At 43.4% G+C, this 18,267-nt stretch overlaps 1 protein-coding gene across 8 annotated transcripts in view; it reads right to left on the reverse strand.

Annotated features, from left to right (window-relative positions):
- LOC100698009 (transcription factor COE3) overlaps positions 1–18,267 on the reverse strand; it is a 67,836-nt gene that overhangs the window by 46,074 nt on the left and 3,495 nt on the right. For all 8 annotated transcript variants that reach the window (XM_019366739.2, XM_013271650.3, XM_005474236.4 and 5 more), the window contains exons 5-6: positions 17,957–18,030; positions 16,198–16,266 (exon numbers count right to left, since the gene is read on the reverse strand). In XM_019366739.2, coding sequence (XP_019222284.1) covers positions 16,198–16,266; positions 17,957–18,030 — 143 coding nt within the window. The remainder of the gene's footprint in view (positions 1–16,197; positions 16,267–17,956; positions 18,031–18,267) is intronic.

Consider the following 18,267-nt stretch of genomic DNA (forward strand, 5'->3'; position numbering starts at 1 on the left):
TCCATTTTTGATTGCTTCACACCCTATACCTATGGTGCTTTTAGTGCTCATCGGTGACCTTGCGAGATGATGGGGGAAATTATAAAATACATTTTCAGTGGCAGAGTGACGGTGCCCTTTGTAACACTTCATCATATCTGCTGTGGACGGAAAATAGTTGAGAAACATTTTCTTACACAACTGCCTAATGCTGGTTTGGCCCAGAATCATATGGTAAATCTATTACCACTTTGTCAAGAGAAACCACTTGAGGTTTCCCACAGTGTAGCAGCAGGCAAAGTGGGAAATTGTAACCCTGAAACTGCTGTCCGATTTCTCTTATTAAAGTGTTTTCAAAATCTTCTCCCTTTTCGGATTTAAGGGTCACTGAGAAAGCCAATCAGAGGGACAGGCCAGTCAGAAAGCCAGCGGCGTGAACAGGACAGGAACCAGCTGATGAAATTCATCCATACTTCTCACTTATGATGACATGATTGATTTTCCCTCAGAGTGCTCAAATGTAGGATTGTCTTCCTACCCCCATCTCCTCCTCCATCCCGCCTCAATCTGCCCACCCACCCGCCAAGCCAGCAGCTAATGGATAAAGCCTCTGTCTGTCTCAGGCATGGCGGAGAGTTGACGAGTGGAAGAACAACTGCAACGAATGAAGGGTGAAATCTGAGAGTGCAATTTTCCGTCTGTCAATCTCCCTTCAAGAGAACAAGTTGACCACCAATCAGGGGAGTCGATTCGGGGCTAGCGGTTGATGGGAGCATTCTGAGTGACAGCATCATGTCACTACATTAACACAGCAATGAGAGACATAAAAAGGAATTTTTTGAAGGGCCCGGCCAGTTTCCAGCGATTTCTGGATGTGATTCGGGGGGTTGGGACCATACTTTTCTGCCTTAACAAATGAACTAACTGACAGGTTAATGCATAACATATCACTCTATAATTCATGCTTCTGAATTTGGGAGACTCCTATCATCCACTAGGTGCTTCAAAATACAACCAATTAAACTTTACTTAATTATTAAAGTTAGAAAGTGAGGGAGAAACATGCCTTAAAAACTCTTGCTTGCAGTCAATTACGATAAAACTTTAATGAGCCTGGATAGAGAGCCATAAAAACTGATAGCCTCTGCGTCATGAATTATATATCCATATCGATTTTGTTGCTTTGCTATAAGAATTGCAGGTAATCGTATGTTACCACATGTAAAGTGCACTTCCCTAGTGAGGATAAATATTAACTATCAAATATATATGAGGTGTGTGTGCATTTATGACCAAGCTCATGTAGAAAATGAAGAGCAGAGATGTCGAGGCGAGGGCCACTGGGAATGGATGAAGGGTGCCATTTCTGACAGTAAGAGAGACCCTTAGCGGCGCTGGCTTGATATGTTACCTAGTTAGCGTCACAGAGAGAGGAATAAATAGTTCTTTATTATTTGTGGTTGCCATCATGTCTCTCCTAATAGACAGGCTATACTGAGTTTAAACCACATTATCCTCTGCGAGACCATTGCAATTACTCTTGAGAGCTTGGTCTGATGTGTGGATAAGGCAGGTCGCCCATGTCTTAATGAACACAAACAATGTGAAATGGAGGAAGGAGCAGTGGGGGGAAAGATAATGGCAGGGGAGGGCTTGTTTTAATAGAGACAGCACTAAGTTGTTTGCTATGATCTATGCGAAGTCTGAGAATGCTGAAAACCTCCACTGTTAGTTTGTAGAGATCTTTTTTCATGATCCTATTACCCAATAAATCCACACTCGCTCCTCTGCATTTTGCTGACAAGCAGCAGGCACAAATCCTGTTTAGAAGACCTCCAGTTGTGGACTTGTGTGTCTTGCTGTCATTGTCGCGCAGTCCTGCCTTGTTGGACACTCACAGGGGTTAAAGGGCACCAAACTGGATCACTGTGACGCCCAGCACGAGCAATATCCCCAGCACAAATGGCTCAGCGCTGGATTAATTGATAAACTGCCGCTCCACTTCATTAGTCAGACAGACCAGGCTTAACGAACGAACACAGAGAGAGTGTCACTCTGAATATGTTAATCATGACTAGCCATTACGGGGCTCTTCCCTCTACCTCCTTGTCTCAGTCTACAAAGACCGTGGATATGGAATCACTTCCGACTGTCTGTATGCTTGTAGTGAGCAAGGCTATTTATCAGTGACAATGGAAAAATAACAGGAGACAGACAGACACAAGAGTGGTCCTTGGTGTTATTGAATATAAATATATAATAACCATGTAAAAAATGCATCATTTGGCCTTTTCACAAAGGCAGTTGTAATATAGCGCTAGGTGAGCACTGTACTTGACGTACACACTGGAGGTGAGGGTGTCAGGGGAGAGCTCGCTGGAGAGAGAGGAGGTTTTTATTGTTGCCCAGCCCTTCCGCTTAAGTGCACATGGCTGGGAGGAAGCCGGGACCTCCAGCTCTGACCTCTGCGCATGTATATTTAATAGGCCATCAGTTGGCCGGGGCAGCGCTCTGATCAGGATTCAGAGAGGGGCTTTGAACACCCCTGTGTATTCCTGAGCGTGCAGCCTCAAGCTGCTCTCCCCAGCTGTGTCAATCCGACAGCACTGTTACAGGCACCCAGACAAGGCGCTGGGCACTCCACTGCTACCGCCTAATGACTACAGAAAAGAAAAAAAAAGAAAAGAAGCAAAACAAACACAAAAACAATAACATTTGGCGTATGGAGCTCTGCTACCATCTAATGAGTGGTTTAAAAAACAGAAATATTACACCAGCTGATATACTGTAGGGTGCGTGGAATGCGTTCGGATTACATCAGCTATACCATACAATGCTATGTTCCCCTTAATAATAACAAAAAGGCAATCTCACGGTGACTGCACTACACACGCTGGTAACGATTGAAGAAACAAGACGGCAAACAGAGAAGTGCCACTCGTGTGTCTTTTCTTCTAACAAGGTATCACTACTCTTTGAATCAAATCGGCTTTGTGTGCGGGTGTGTGTGCATGCGTGTGTGAGCGCATGAATGTCACAGCGCGCGCAAGTGTGTGCATATGCGTGTGTGTGTGTGTGAGGGCAGCTTAACGAGGGTGGTTCATTTGACAGGCAATTAGTTTGCGGAGCTGCTATTGACAGCCCCTGTGCTTGTGTTTGTTCAACAGCTCTGGGTGAGTTCCACGCTCCCTGGGCTACGTGACAAAGCACCTCCGACAGGGAGCTCCTGATCTCCACCGGGGCTCGGAGGCTCACACTGTGAGGGGGGTGGATATGTGACAGCCTAGCAGAGAGAAGAGAGGAGAGAGAAGGGGGAGAGATACAAAATCCACAAGGGTCTATTAGGGGGTTGTTGCAAGTTAATGTAGCTACAACACACTTTTTGTGTTGTATTTTGAAAGGCCTGAGCAATGATGTTGTCATTTGTTGTTTGATTGCGGGGATAGCGGAGGGTAATCTTAGGAGACGCACAGGCTCTCACACTACATGCACACACATAAAAATGCAGAAAGAGAGGAGACGAGGAGGTGGGGGGAAAGCTACAGGGAGATGGAGGAGAGGAAAAATATAACAAGATCCAAACACTCTTTTATCCTCGAAAATCCCATATTCTAATGCAAGGGCCCATCCCTCTTTTAGTTGCAACCGTTTCGTTTGTAGAGCCAAGCTCCAATCAATATCATTATTTTCACAGAGGATCGAAGTGCCTTCACCGAGTTAATGGGGGATTGAGGTGGTAAACGTTTACCCTCTCACTGTCAGCAGAGCAGTGGTCCATAGTGGGCCCAGATGACAGCACTGGCCCCACTGTGGACACACTATGTGGAGATGTCCTGTGGGTAGACAGGCTGCATGGACTGTCAACCGCCTGCCATGCCCTAGATGGCCTAACATATCAGCCACTTGAGTTAGAGCAGCAGCATGGGCTCTGACTTCTGCTGGAGCTAACAGAAACAAAACGGCCAGTGCAGGCAGCAGCATTACTGCACCGCTTGACACTGTTATTGTTGATACGAGGAAAACCGGAATTACACTTTGCTTTTCCTCAATTTATTTTATGATTCGAGACAGCGCTGATGTAGTTAAGTAAAATATTAACATGTATTAGTTTTTGGACAGCACTCAATGCTGTTTGTGACTACGGATCAGCTGTTCTGTCGGATTTTTGAGAAATGAGGACTAATCTGCAGCTGGCAACAGCAAAGCAAATTCTCTTGTATAGCAGCATATGCTAAATAGCTCTTCAAGCGCGCAGATGCATTGCTGTAAAATACTTCTCATGTCTGCGTATCTGCATCTCCCAGATGGGTCCCAAGCTGTGCCAAACTGCATCTCATCAACTGCTATGAACTATGGCATCACATGACCACAGGAGATATGTGGAGTCCTATTCTGTCTTGCCTTGGCACAACGTGGTCAAGCGATGCATCATCGGTGAGCACACACTTTGTCAAAAATGGGACGAAGGTGAAGGAAAAAAGGGAGGCAAGGGAGAGACGTGCCTTTTCTGCTCAAACTGTTGAAGTTCTGTTCAGTGAGCAGAAGAAAAGAACAAGACTTTTGTCTATTTTTTTTTCCACTTAAGAAAAAAAAACGACTAATCAGCAGAGTTTGAGTTGATTTGGGTTTGCACGAGGGTGTGACAGAGCAGTGAAAGATTTCATGGGACGTTGCCCCATGATTCATTGAGTTATTGGTTTCCGCCCTGTTTTAATCGCTGACGGGCCCGAGCCAAAAAATCTCGGAGGATTCCGGAGAGTTCTTTTCTCCACCGTTCAGCAGAATGGAATTTGGTCTGCAAGTGCCTCACGTCATTTGAGGCGTCCTTCACAGTTTCGGGGGCCCTAATTCAAACCACATGGAGGCCAGCGTCCGGTTACGGACCTCTGCGAGAGAAAAAAAAGGACATATTCCCATTGGCTGCATCAGGACGGGAAATGGAGTGTCTTGATGGAAAAAGATAACAAACAGATCTAAGTGGGAGTCACAACACAGCCTAAGCACAAACATATTCACATGCATAAATATACATACACATGTACGTACACGAGGACATATACAAATATACATGCATATACACAAATACACACACAGACTGTGAAACATACACTTGGGCCTGCAAAAGCTGTTTGCTTGACATGATGGAAGAATGAGCAGCAGGCTCTGTAATATTGCTCCTATTCTTCATTGACAAGCATATATATTTTTTGCTGTTCCCAACTGACTTTGCAGCGCTGAACTCCATTTATGAATTATCTGACATATTTCCTGCTATTTTTTTGACAGGAGTACTCAGAGGAAATTTCAAGGCACCTTTCTCCTGACAAGTAGAAATATCAATATTTGAATAAATTGCAGATTTGGATCTCCTCACATGGATGCTCTCCAGCAAGAGTGTGTGTGTGTATACGACTGCATGAATGTGTGTTTGTGGATGTGTGTTTTGCATGTGTGTCTGTGTTTGTGTGTGAGTGAAGGGAATGGGAAGGGGTTTGTTTCATTCTGTTACCACGGTCTTATCCCCCTGAGCCCGCAGGCAGAAATCTGTATGCAGCATTTCATTAGGAGGGAGCTCGACTGAGTGACATGTGAAGCACACCTCGCCGTCGACCTGATGAAGTTTACTTCTCTCAAACGACAAAAAGCCACTTTGTAGACTAGCCCTTTTTTCCACTGAGGAAGAGAGGGGGTGATGGCTGAGCACCAATAAAAGAATCATGAATGTTGTTTCACAGAATGACAGGCCTATCTGTACACAAATATTTCTCTTCGAGAAAAATGTAAGCTTCAGAGCTTTTTTTTTTCTCCTCTTCTCTTTTTAAAGTAGATTTGACTTGATAGAAGTGACAGTGTTCAAAATATGATCACCTAAATTCTAAGCCTTGTAGAAAAAAGGCTGACAAGAAGCACAAAAAGGAGGCTAGAAACAGATTGTTCTTATCTTACAAAAGTGGCAAGTTTTATGTGAGGAAAACAGCATTTCACCCAGTGAACTAAATAATTTACAAACAAATACACCGTTGTCCTACAACCTTGATAAATACACAGTCTCTGTATAAGAGGTCAATGTCAAGCATCCATAACACTCAGTGCTGTCTTCTTAAAGCTCCTGGTGTTACGTATGAGAGACTTCTGCCTATCTGTCTCACTCTGTTTAGCTGCAGTAGCTGCCATGCTGTCTGCATGTCTCCTGCTGCCGCTGATAGATCACTCTCCTGCCCACCCCTTCAACTTACCCCTCCTCTCTGCACCCCGCCATCATTTCAGGGAGCTTGAGAAATGGCTTAGCCATGTGAGGTTACTCAGGTACCAAAGAGGCTGTGACCCTTTGACCCCCAGATCTGACCTTCCTGACCTGAACCTCATACTTTCTCCCTCTCCCCCCCCAAAAAACAAAAACAAATCTAATGCACCTTAGCTGCTCAAAGAAAATCACAAAGCTTTATATCAACGTGGAGCTTTGACAATCATCTGTCCACATGACCTGCGATTTCTCCGACAGGGTCTGCTTGACACTTACAATAGAGAGGTGACGGCACGCAGGTTGTCCATCTCTCGCCTCGCCTGCCCTTATCTCCTCTCCTCTCCATCTCTCTCCGCACTCCGCCTTGTGTGCACAACTTAATAACCAAGCAAGGGGTAGATTCCCATTATGGAAACCCTGGAAAATGGCCCGGACATTTTCCCCCATATCTGGGATCTCCATCTGGAGGACGCACTCTCGCTCTCGCTGCCCCCCTTGTCCAATCTCTGTGTGTGTTCTGGTGAGCCTACGCTGCAGAGATGGCTTTCACTCTCCACTGGCTACAATGAGATTGGCGCACCAGGTTGACTCTATTCGAATCGACAACCCATTTCAATAACGTAACAAAACAGAACAGAGTGGTGATGCTGAATAAAACATTTTTGAGGGGTGCCCAGGGGGCAGTGTGGAGGTCTTAAATGATCTAAATCTGTAAAATTTTGAAACACTTTAGCAGACACATACATTTACGTAGATATAATCTAAAATAGTGTCAACTTAAGAATAGCAGGTGATTCTCGCTAACCTGAGCTGTATGTCAGTACGGCTCTTCTCCAATCAGGCTTCATAGCTAGACTATGCGGTTAATAGACTAATAAAGATTACACTGAGGTCAGCAAGTCACTAATCCCTGGCATTATTAGTAAAAACAAAGCCTACAGCTTTGCGCTATGCACCTTATCCCATCTGAGTGCCTATGCACGTGCATAAAGTCCGAACATAATATGTGTGACTTAAACCATACAATGAGAAGAGAAAATAAATATGCTAAGAGCAGCAGGGGTGGACCATGCCGGGCCTCTGTGGACCTATGTCATCACTCCCTCTGGTCTCAGCTACACTCCCCACCCGAGCGAAAGGTTCAGTGATTACGGAGGCTCAGCTTCCCTCTAAGAAAGCAAACCGGAGCTGCAGTCCAAACAAGGCCGAGCCAGCAGCGAGGGAGCACTGCTGCACCAGGCAGCTCGGGTTTACCGTCGCCTCCGACCTGGCTGGCCCCGGGGCTTGCATTAGTCCCCAGCCCAGCCTCCCTAGGACAAACAAACAACCACCACTTACACAGTCAGACGAGCAGTGAGGCAGGGAGAGCTGGTGCCACCAGCACTGTGTGGAGGGGAACCTGACCCAATTGGATTTGCTTTATCACCCCATATAATGACTCCCAGACTGGCCTGTTCCAGTGGTCGAAAATAAAAGATTACAAAAAATATCTGCCTGCCTGCCATTCTGAGTTTGGCCCAAAATGGGCAGTTCCCCCAAAACAGATGGGGAGGCATCTCAAAAATGTTCTCTGCCTCTGGGGACATGTGGTTTTCCCCATCATTATATAACTGTAAACTCCTGGATGTCAGAGATTGGGGATAATAACTTTCAGATGTTGGCAGCCCGGGCCAAAGCTGGGACCTGCTGGATGGGAACAGTTATTTGGCAGAGAAGAGGAAGTCCGAGAGATTAGGACTAAGATGTGACAGGGAGGAAAGTGGATCTGGATGGAGCTCAATAGGTCCTGTTAGTCTGTTCCAGTGTGTTCGGTGTTGTATTGGGTCCTAATGATGACCGTGTGGAAGGCAGGGGCCCAGCGTGTGTGTGCGGGTGGGATAGAGAATGAGACATGAATTAATATCAAACCGCAGGAAATCATGTCATCGTGTTAACACGCTGAAATCAAGCTCAAGCGATCCACCACTTTTAGCATTCCATTTCAATTTTCTGAGAGATTTGATATGACAGTTTTAGCACTCCCCACTGCAGTGCAGATGTGCCACTAATTCAGAAACAGACACACCTCCTTCAATAAATGAGTCCTTATAGAAGTGTCATCCTGTTAAACCATTTTTATTGGTTTGTCTCACATGAGCAGGAGAGGATCATTGTTCACTGCAGACGTGGTTGCTGGTTGCTCGCGTGGTCAAGGTTTGGTCACTTAAACTCGCACTCCTCTAATGAAATGAAACATCTCTTCATATATATTTTTTTATATATTCCAGCTGGTCGCTGCATGGTAGAAAGAACAGCCCTGTTTTTCTTCTTTTTAAATTTTTTCCCCCCCTTTACTTTAAAGTATCGATCGCAGTGCTGAACAAGCAGAGGAGTGTTTTTTATTGTAAATCAATACTGATCGATCTGCAGCCTGGGTGTTGAATATGGATCAATATCACACCAGGCTGTGGAGGAGATCTGATTTCAATTGGCAAGAGAAGCCCACAGCAGGTTTCCATCAAGCGGTAATTCAAGACATGGGAACATAAGTCAGATGGATTGATATAGACTAGCCAGGACCTTTCTTGCCACTGAACCAGCACAAGGAAATTTCTGTCATATATCATTAACGCAGTTGGGGCAGGCAGTAAAAAAAAGATGGGGAGCAGAGTACCTCAATGACCCTCAATGAAGAGCTTTGGTCAAACACTAAAAAAATATGCCATTATTACTGTGAACTTTATGATTTTTATAAAGAAAACCCAGAATAGAAAAACAACTGAAACAGTAAAAGCTGAATATCTACTCTCTGTGCACACACACACCACAGTGTGGTCATATTCTGCAGAACTCCTGGTACTGATTATGCAGAGGTCAAGCTGAGATTCATACTGTAAGCTGTTATTAATTTACTGAACAAATGTCCTGCAGAAAAATCTGGTGCATGGTGAAATGTTTTTAGTACACTTATCACAGGGTCGATCTTTATTAAACCTGCACATTTGTTTAATTTACCACAGAAATGAGACACATAATATCATTTAACAGCACACGTGTGTTGCAGAGGAGCATCGAGCATGTGTGTATGTTAAAAAAGCTGGTCACCTGGTTCATTCATCACTTGTTTGTGATTCCTGAACAGAGAGGCACTGTTCCAAATGACAGCATTGTAAAACAATAAAAACAGAGCTATAGTTAGAAATAACTTGTCACTTTTAATAAATGACACTGGTTCAGGGTTCTTTCTCTGGGGCTTCTCCTCCGATACATCCCAGGCACCCCTGGGGCCAACAGAGCAGCCAGCAGACCAGCTCGTTTCCCCGAGGTAACTGATGACCCTATCCCTGAATTCCCCCATCTTTGTCCTGTGACCTCACACCAGCGGGAGCAGGACCATGTCCGATGAAATCTTCAGACTGCTTCCCATCCTAATCTAGCCTGTGTCACACTACAAATTGCTACATTCAGAAAATGGAAAAAGATTGCGGTGGTGGTGGAGGGAGGGACTGACAGAGGTAGGGAAAAAAGGAAGGATGGGCAGGGAGGGGGAGCGGAGGAGTGTGCATCGACAACCAGTCCCCTAAGAAAAATACTTGAGGAAAGAACGACTCGGGAGATCCCAACATGGAATCACATCTCAGCGAACATATTGATCTGATTTACAAAACCTCCACTCTAATGCGAAACAAATGGCGTGGGCGTGAACTGGTACTTAACCATAAAACCCCAGCATTACTCCGTCTCCGATGAAATACCACATATATCCCTCACCAGGGCCTAATGTGCTGTTTTACGGCCAGATACGACTGAGGTTGACCCAACAGTTTGTTTGACAATTAGGGGAAACCTAATAAGGATTGAATGGGAGTAAGAACATGCCAAGAGAAAGAAAGGAGACCCTTTTTCAACTGAAAAAATAGCACAAAAAAAGGAAAAAGAAAAAAACACATACATAGGTCTGAGTGACCTAAATGTGATTCACAGAATCAGGAGCTGTTCGACAAAGATCTTGCGTCATTAATGCTTTAAGGAACCAAACAACATCATCACAACAGCTACAAAGTTTAATTATAAAGGAGAGCTGCTAAATATTTGAAAAAGAGTGGCATGTTTTATTTACCTCAGATTTAATTTCAATAATGTAGGATTTTCACCACGGTGGCTTATTGCAGCAGTGTGTCGGGGAAGAGTGAATAAATCTCGATAGAGCGTTTTCGCTCATAATATCAAAATAAATGATCGCTCCGCAGCTTGAGATGAAAACTATGTGAAAAACAAGTCGGCGAATAAAGATGGCAAACTTTAACAACATATAAAGATATACACCCCAAAAATAAAAATAAAAAAGGAATAAATAAATATAAAATCTTTGATAACCTTTTCTTACTCCTCTTCGTCTTGTGTGTGTGTGTGTGTGTGTGTGTGTGTGTGTGTGTGTGTGTGTGTAACTGTGTGTATACAAGGTCCAGTGTTGCTCTTGGCCCAGCATTCATCCCATCACCCCAGCTCTGGCCTTGTTTCTGTCAGCAGTGAACCAGGGGAGTAAAAAGTGGAGGGGGTGGGTGGTTCGGGCAGCTAGAGAAGGAGAGAGGAAGAGAAGGAAAGAGGGAAAGAGAAGGGGGGTGGGGTTGGAGGGGGGAGGGGTTGTCTCAATGGACAGATGGACTGCTCTTTCTCAACACATGTGGAACCATGTTTCGTCTTTCACTGCCGTCAAGCTGGAGCCGAATCCGTCGCTCTGTTGGCCCGCGCCACTTTCGTACTGCACACCTCTCTCTTTAGCACAGCACACACACACACAGACACACACGCGAGTGTGTGCACACACTCCGAGATGCAGGTACACACACAAAACACATGCACACACGCCACACAAACATCTCCGTCTTTCTCTGCACACATGTTAAAGTCATCACCCCTGCTCAGCGCTAGTAAAACACAACACCCCCGGCTTCTCTGCTGTTGTCAAGTCTTGCCATTAGCTGATGCCACTGGGGAATCCTACCCTAGTGAGGTGGGTCTCCCTCGGGAACGTCAGGCACCACGTTACATTCAGCCGCCACTCATGTGAACCCAAACATGTGAGCATAATTTGGAAAATATCATTTATACTGTGCGTCTTTGTACGTGTCTTGACATTTACAAACTGCGATAAAACCGACATGAGGGAGGAGGGAATAGAAAACAGGGCGAGAATAATTTGAGGTAATGTTTTGCTTAGTGAACAGTATTACCCAATCCTGGATGTTGGAGCACTGGGAAGGAGGTTCTGGCTCTGGGGCTGCAGAGAGGGTCTGGGTTTCATTTCTCGGCAAGTGCAAGCCAAAGGAGGGCTGCCAAGTACAGCTTTCGCTCTCAACACTTCCTGCTCTTCCTACTCTGGCTCGGGAGGAGACAGGCTTCACTCAAACATCACGTCGACTTAGGCAGGGGTGGCCAGTTTATTCTCCCATTTCTCAATGGGCGTGAAAAACTCACATCTGTCACACGAATTACACCAAACACAGCCATAAATCCAACAGCAAGATGGATATTTTATTAAGCCGCAAATAATAAGACATTTGCAGGTGTTTGCATGCGTGTGTAAATATAATAACAGAGCATTTCCTATACATGTTAACAGCTTTAAATGACTCACTGTAAAATCTAAAGATCCCACAGCTCAGCGGTATAATGTTAAAAAGAGAAAAAAAAGTAACACCTGCAGCAATCAACTCTAAATCAAAACAACAGTGACCCTATCCACTGCATCATTTTCATTATGGATGGTGGGATGGTGTTAGATTAACACTACCTACCGAGTGCCATCTTAATTGCCCCTCTGCAGATGCAGTGAAAACATGTCATTTAGGCACTTCATAAACAGACTTCTCTTTGCAGGTTATCAAGTCAGCCGCTCAGTGAAAACACACCCTCTTTTCCAATGCTGATGTGCAATTAAAATGGTTTTAGAAATCCTCTTTGACAGTCCAGGGCTTAGCCAAAAATGTAAATGACATTAAAGGAGACAATGAATTTAATTTTGTTTAATGTCCCCTTTCGCTGATTCTCATTTACATCACATTTCCACATAAAGGGCTGACCTTATAAATACTGGCATTTGTTCAGCTTTTGGAGGTAATCACGGTTTTGCACAAACCAGATGGGAGCGCACAAATTTTCCGATTTGTTTCTTAGAAGGCCGAGGGAACCACATGCGAGACGTTCTAAGGCTGCGGTCTTTTGTTTCTGGTAAACAACTTGACAACAAGTCAAGTGCACTCTGGGAAATGACCTCGTAGGTGTTCCACAAATGAACGATAACGCAAAGTCATTTAGAAAATACAGGCTCACTAATGAGGGACATAACAGAAAGCTAAGCAAAATCTACATTAGGCAAAAATTTAATTGCATTAACACACGAACAGGTGCGGTGAGGCCTTTATAAATGAGCTAAATGAATAAAAGCCTCCCACAGCACAACCATGTGTGCTGACCAAAAAAAAAAAGAGAGAAAGAAAGAGACAAGGGGAAAAATAAGGGGAAAAAACAAGTCAATGTCATGAATTATTCAGTGGCTGGGCTGCACTCCAAAGGTCAGTGCTCTTTGACCTTTGTGACAGGAAGTGAAAGGGAGGGCCGTAGCCGCTGGAATAAATGGAGCTGACATGTTTAGATATGGTCCAGAATCTGTTTGTGAATGGCAGCGTAAACTAACACACCTTAAAAAAATCCAAATTCATACACGCTCTTAACACATTTGCCGCGCGTCTGTTTCAATGCTACTTGCATAAATTGCTTGAGATCCCTGTGTAAAATGTGACCTTTGAACCCTGACAGTCAGAATGAGTCATTTTCTCTCCTCTTTCAACAACATGTGCCGTCTTATTACAAAATCCATGTGTAAGCCGGAACAATGTATCTAATCTTTCACACAAGAGAGGACAAAGTCAATATGCAAGAGAGTGAAGGCAGATACCCAACCAGAGGAGTCACCGTAAATTGAGTTATGTTTGGCTATATGTGTACTGTAAATGGGAAAACCATCTAATCAGATATTGGGTGCCTCATCACTATATTTCTAAAGACTTAAATTACCAGTTAAATCAGCCTACACTCCCACTTACTTTAAAGGACCATTAACTTATAAATGTGACAACTGTAGCACTGCTGGATTTATAAATGAGACATAGCAAAGCGTACAGCTATGTGATCATAGCAACAATGCTACAATTAGTGGCTGTTTCCTTTATTTAACAAGCACAGACTGACTTACTTTTTTTTTTTTTAGTTTCTGGTTTGATGTCTGAAGAAAGGAAAAAGAGTGCTCATGCTCTTAACAGTGAATCGACTTTTTTGTAGAGCAAAATATGAACTGACTTTTGCAAAAGACACTGAAACTTTAGTAGCACATATAAACCCACCCAAATGCAGCAAAAATAGGGCCTTTCTTCATCCAAAAATGAATATGAATTATGCAAGGGCATCAAATGTAAGTGCTGAAATATTTAAAGACCAAGCAGTGCTGAAACTTTGTGACAGCTGTTGGGCCTATATCTAACCAACTTTTTTTTTTTAAAGAGAATCCTTCCTCTTCAAAAATCTGAGTGAAAATCTGTATCAAAACTCTGAGAGAAAATAGGGTAAACAGATGTCTGGCTTGACCGCAGGAAAATAGGACACATTTGGAATGATAAGTTTCCCAAACTCCGTTGGATATGCCAGATCCATGGGAATGCCAGTTAATGTCTTGCTAGATGCCAGCTAGCTGTGTGCGCTTTCCCCTCTTACCATCTGGGAAAATGTTACAGAGAATGAACGCCATCAATGATTCACTCCAAATCTGTTTCTTAAGGTTCGGCCATGCTACTGTTTCTCTGGGAAATGTGGCAGTGCTAGCTGGTTTTCATACTGTAATTGTAGACAGATGAGACGTGCCTGATTCAACAATCAAACCTCTCCTCTAGGTTTATGTCACTCAACTATGTTCTACTCAATTGGAAATAATCAGTTTCTGCCAGCAGCGACCGCAGCACAGGTGCCTGTAATGATGTGCATGAGAAAATGACAGATGTAACAGAAATGGCTGTAAAACATGGAAGCTTTAACAGAAAAGCTTACCCATATGCACAGCGGGAAAAGTCAAGTAATTGCAGTAAATAATCTTACATAGCAAGCCTACAGTGTGCTCTGGCCGTGTCCGTAACTCTTGCTAAACCCTGCAACCTTTCACAAGCACCCCTCTCTGCGAGCCTCCTTCAGTCACTGGGAACCTGTGTGGGTCTGTTAGGGTGAGCTGACGGGCTCATAGTTACGACATGGAGACAATGGGAGGGTCTAATGAGGAACATATGCTTTTGTGTTTCAACAGAGCTGCTCATTGTGCAAGGAAAGGGATACTCTACTCCTATTCAGACTCGTCACAATGAAAATCCGAGCCCTCCCTGAGCCAGTTGAGCTTACAATATCCATCCGCTTCTTTTTTCCCTGTTCTTTTTTTTCCCACCCCTCTTCTTGACTTTAATTCTCCATGCATTCATTTTGCTTATTGTACTTAAGTTACATGTTTTGTCCCGCAGATTGAAGAACAATGGCGTGCGAAACTCTAAACAGTAAAAGGCAGCAGAGCAGCACAAAGCAAACATGAAAGCGGCGGAAATCAGGAGACGTAGACGTCTCAAGTTATATGTTAATGTTTGCACTATCGCTGTCACTATTGTAACGAACAAATGCACCTGACTAATGAATTAAGAAATCCTTGCAATCCGGCGAGAAAAAAAAAAAAAGTAAAAAGCTATACTCTTACGATGCCCTAAAAAAAAACCCTCAATAGTTTTCTTGTACTTGTGTTGAGATACATTCAGCCACAGCAACAGCATGAACGACATACAAGCAGCACGCGTGTGTGTTTGAGGATGTGCATGCGTGTGTGTGGGTGTCTGTCTGTCTGCGTTTGTGTCCTTGTCTGAGTGTGCATCTGCGTTTATCTACATGTGTGTCTTTGTGAGCTTGACTTCAGACAGCAGTAGCTCTGGTAATCCATCCAGGCTCCCAGGGCAGCCAGCTCCTACTTCCTGATGCATGAGAAGCCGCTGGAGTGGAGTGGCAGCAACAACTGCTCAGCCCTATTTGATTACTAATAAGAGAGTTGTCCCCTCTGTCAGATACCAGGCATTCTCCACTAAGCAAACAGTGATTCCAGCTAGTCAAACATTAGCATTGCTGTCTCTCCCTACTACGTGGTGAGAGTTACATTGAGATCGACGCTCAAACTACACCCCCTACCTCACCTCTATATCCACCGAGCACACATAAACACACACGCGCGCACACCCTCGTACCGCCAACCTAAACATATTCACATTGACTAAGACCTATACTTTCACAGTGTGAGGGAAAATGTCAACGCCTGGAAGAAGGCCATTTATTCTCCCACTTTATAAAGTGATGAAGGTAATATAAAAGTGGCAGATAACTAGCCTGAAGGTGCAGAACAAAACAGCAGACATAAAATGTTTATCCCTCCTAAAACAAAGCTTTAATGGCACCTAGCTCACAGCTAACTTGAACGAAGGAAACAGTCAATGAAAAACAACTATTGACAGTGTAAGCATCACTGTCATAAACAAAGAAAGGAAGCCAGCCAAATAAATGCGAAGTTGCCTAAGCTAATTAGGTGTATTCCCAGCATGATCCTCTAGTGATTGAACCACCTGTGATTGAACAAACCCTATCCAGGTGGTGACCGCCCCTCAGTGCACAGGTACTTGGGAAAGACGCCCCTCAGCCACTCACACAGAGTCACCCACAGTTCCCACACTGTGGGCTGTAAGATGCAAGTCAGCCCAACTGGGCCGTCTGGTACAGCGGAAGGGGACTAATTTGTTCACTAGCTCATCCGTGTGCCTGCTCATCCACTCAGTCACTCATGCATTTAGTCAGTCTGACGCTCACTCATTCACTTACTCATTCCCTGTTCGCAAACACAGAAAAGGAAAAAGCTGCACACGGCCTACCTGTCAATGATCACTGGGTCTGAGGGAGTCTCGTTCCTGTTTCCACAGCTTTTCTTGTCACAGCATCGGCTACAAAAACATAGAAAAGTGTGTTACAGGGCAAGCGATACTTTGCACAGTAAATACAAATAAATAAATAATGCACCAAAAAATAAAAAAATAAATCCATGCATGTATTACGCGTATCTGAGTGCTTTTGATATGGGGGGTAAAAATTACCATGAGATTTCCTTCACTCAATCTATCCTTTCCATTGATGCTGATGGCTGATAAAAATGGTGAAAACAACATGTTGTGTTGTTTGGCTTAGTGTTGGAGGGGAGGGGAGTGGGGATTGGGCCAGGAGGCAGGGGAGTCACTTTTCACAGCTTCAGCTTTTGTTTACCTCTAATTGCCAAGCTGCTATTTCTGAGGGAGATGCAAGGTGCCACCCTCAACCAATATTTCTGCGGGGCATTTATCAATTATGGCCTCAAAAGCACTAATCTATCTTCCACCACATGTTTCAACCATCTCCTCCCTAAGCCTATAGCTAGCTGCCTTTCACTTCTTTGATTGGGACTGGAATCAAAAAACAGCAAAAATAAACAAATACATCATCCCAGCTTCCATTTGAAATGAAAACATATAAACATATGTGAATAAGATTGATTTATGCCATATGGTGCAGAAAGGGAAAACAAAGATTTTGTGCAAAGCTACTGTCAGTCAAGCACGCGCTATTTAAATATCCCTGATTTACATGACTTTCTAGAAGCAATAATAAAAAAGTGTTTTATGGCTGCAAAGTACTGAGAAAAAATATATAATTCAAAAACTAGTTTATTACACGGCTCAAAAAAAAATATGATTTAATTAGATAATATATCAAAAGAATATTCTCATTATGTGTATCTTCTTATGTGATAATAGGCAGCAGTTCTAGTAGTTGTTTTATTCAGCAGCAAAATGCACTTCCCTTTGGAAAAAAAAAAAATATTACCTCTCGAGCACGACCATATTCAATGTGTCACAAATAAGTGATGGATGCTTGTATAAATTGAGCGTGAGTGATGAGTTTATGCATGGAAAAAGACAAATCATTCTCAGCTCTCATGCTGCACTTGCTCTCAACCAGTAACTTGAACAATGCACCGGTGCAACAAAGGAGCGGTTAACCGACAGTATCCGAATTCAATGTTCACAAAGCTCATGCTGAGCTCAACAATAACAACAAAAGGCGTTTTTCCTTTTAGTATCAATGACACCGCTGAATAGCAGCGCAATATGAGCGGAGATTTATGTGGTTAAATGACACTAAAAGGCTTGCTGATCATTGTTGACAGGTGGGATCAACCGAGAATTGAGTACAAAAAAAAGAAAAAGATGCATAGCATGCAGCATTAATGCATAACAGAAGACACATTGTCCCTGGCATGCTGATATACAATTCTTAAAATATAAAAACAAACTCAAAGATTAAAAAAACAACAACAAAAGCACAACTTATGTACTTTGTCACTGAGTGTTTATTACACATTCAGTTCCCCTTCACTGGAAAAGACAGTTCATTTTCACTGTCATATTCATATCAAAGTTGAATCACATCATATCAAAGTTAGAAATGACAGCAGCTCTCTCTCGCTCTGTGGCTGCTGAAGGACCACAGGACAGTTTTGGCTCGCTGCATCACATCATGAGTGTCAAAACTTATTGAAGGGGAGGGAATTACTTTTTGCTTGTATCTGCAAAATGGACAGAGCAGGAAAATAACGCTTACCTGCACATAATTTCATGAGTAAGAAGAACTCTGCACATTTCTGGATTCTTGTCTTGACCCTCATAAACTATGGCCTTTGAAACAGAATGAGATGGAAATAAAGTGAAAACACAGCCGTCGTTTTAAACACACACATCAAGAAAACTCTTGAACTCGCAAATAATTAGGCTACTGTTTAACAAAATAAATCAGGGCATGAACACACGTGATGTTAGAGCAACACAATATAACAGATGAGAGCAAATACTGAATAGGAAATATGGTTCAAATAATCCCAGCATTCCCCTGTGCTGTAAATTATACTGATTTAT

Source organism: Oreochromis niloticus, linkage group LG13, assembly GCF_001858045.2.
Source record: "Oreochromis niloticus isolate F11D_XX linkage group LG13, O_niloticus_UMD_NMBU, whole genome shotgun sequence".
Classification (NCBI taxonomy): Eukaryota; Metazoa; Chordata; class Actinopteri; order Cichliformes; family Cichlidae; genus Oreochromis; species Oreochromis niloticus.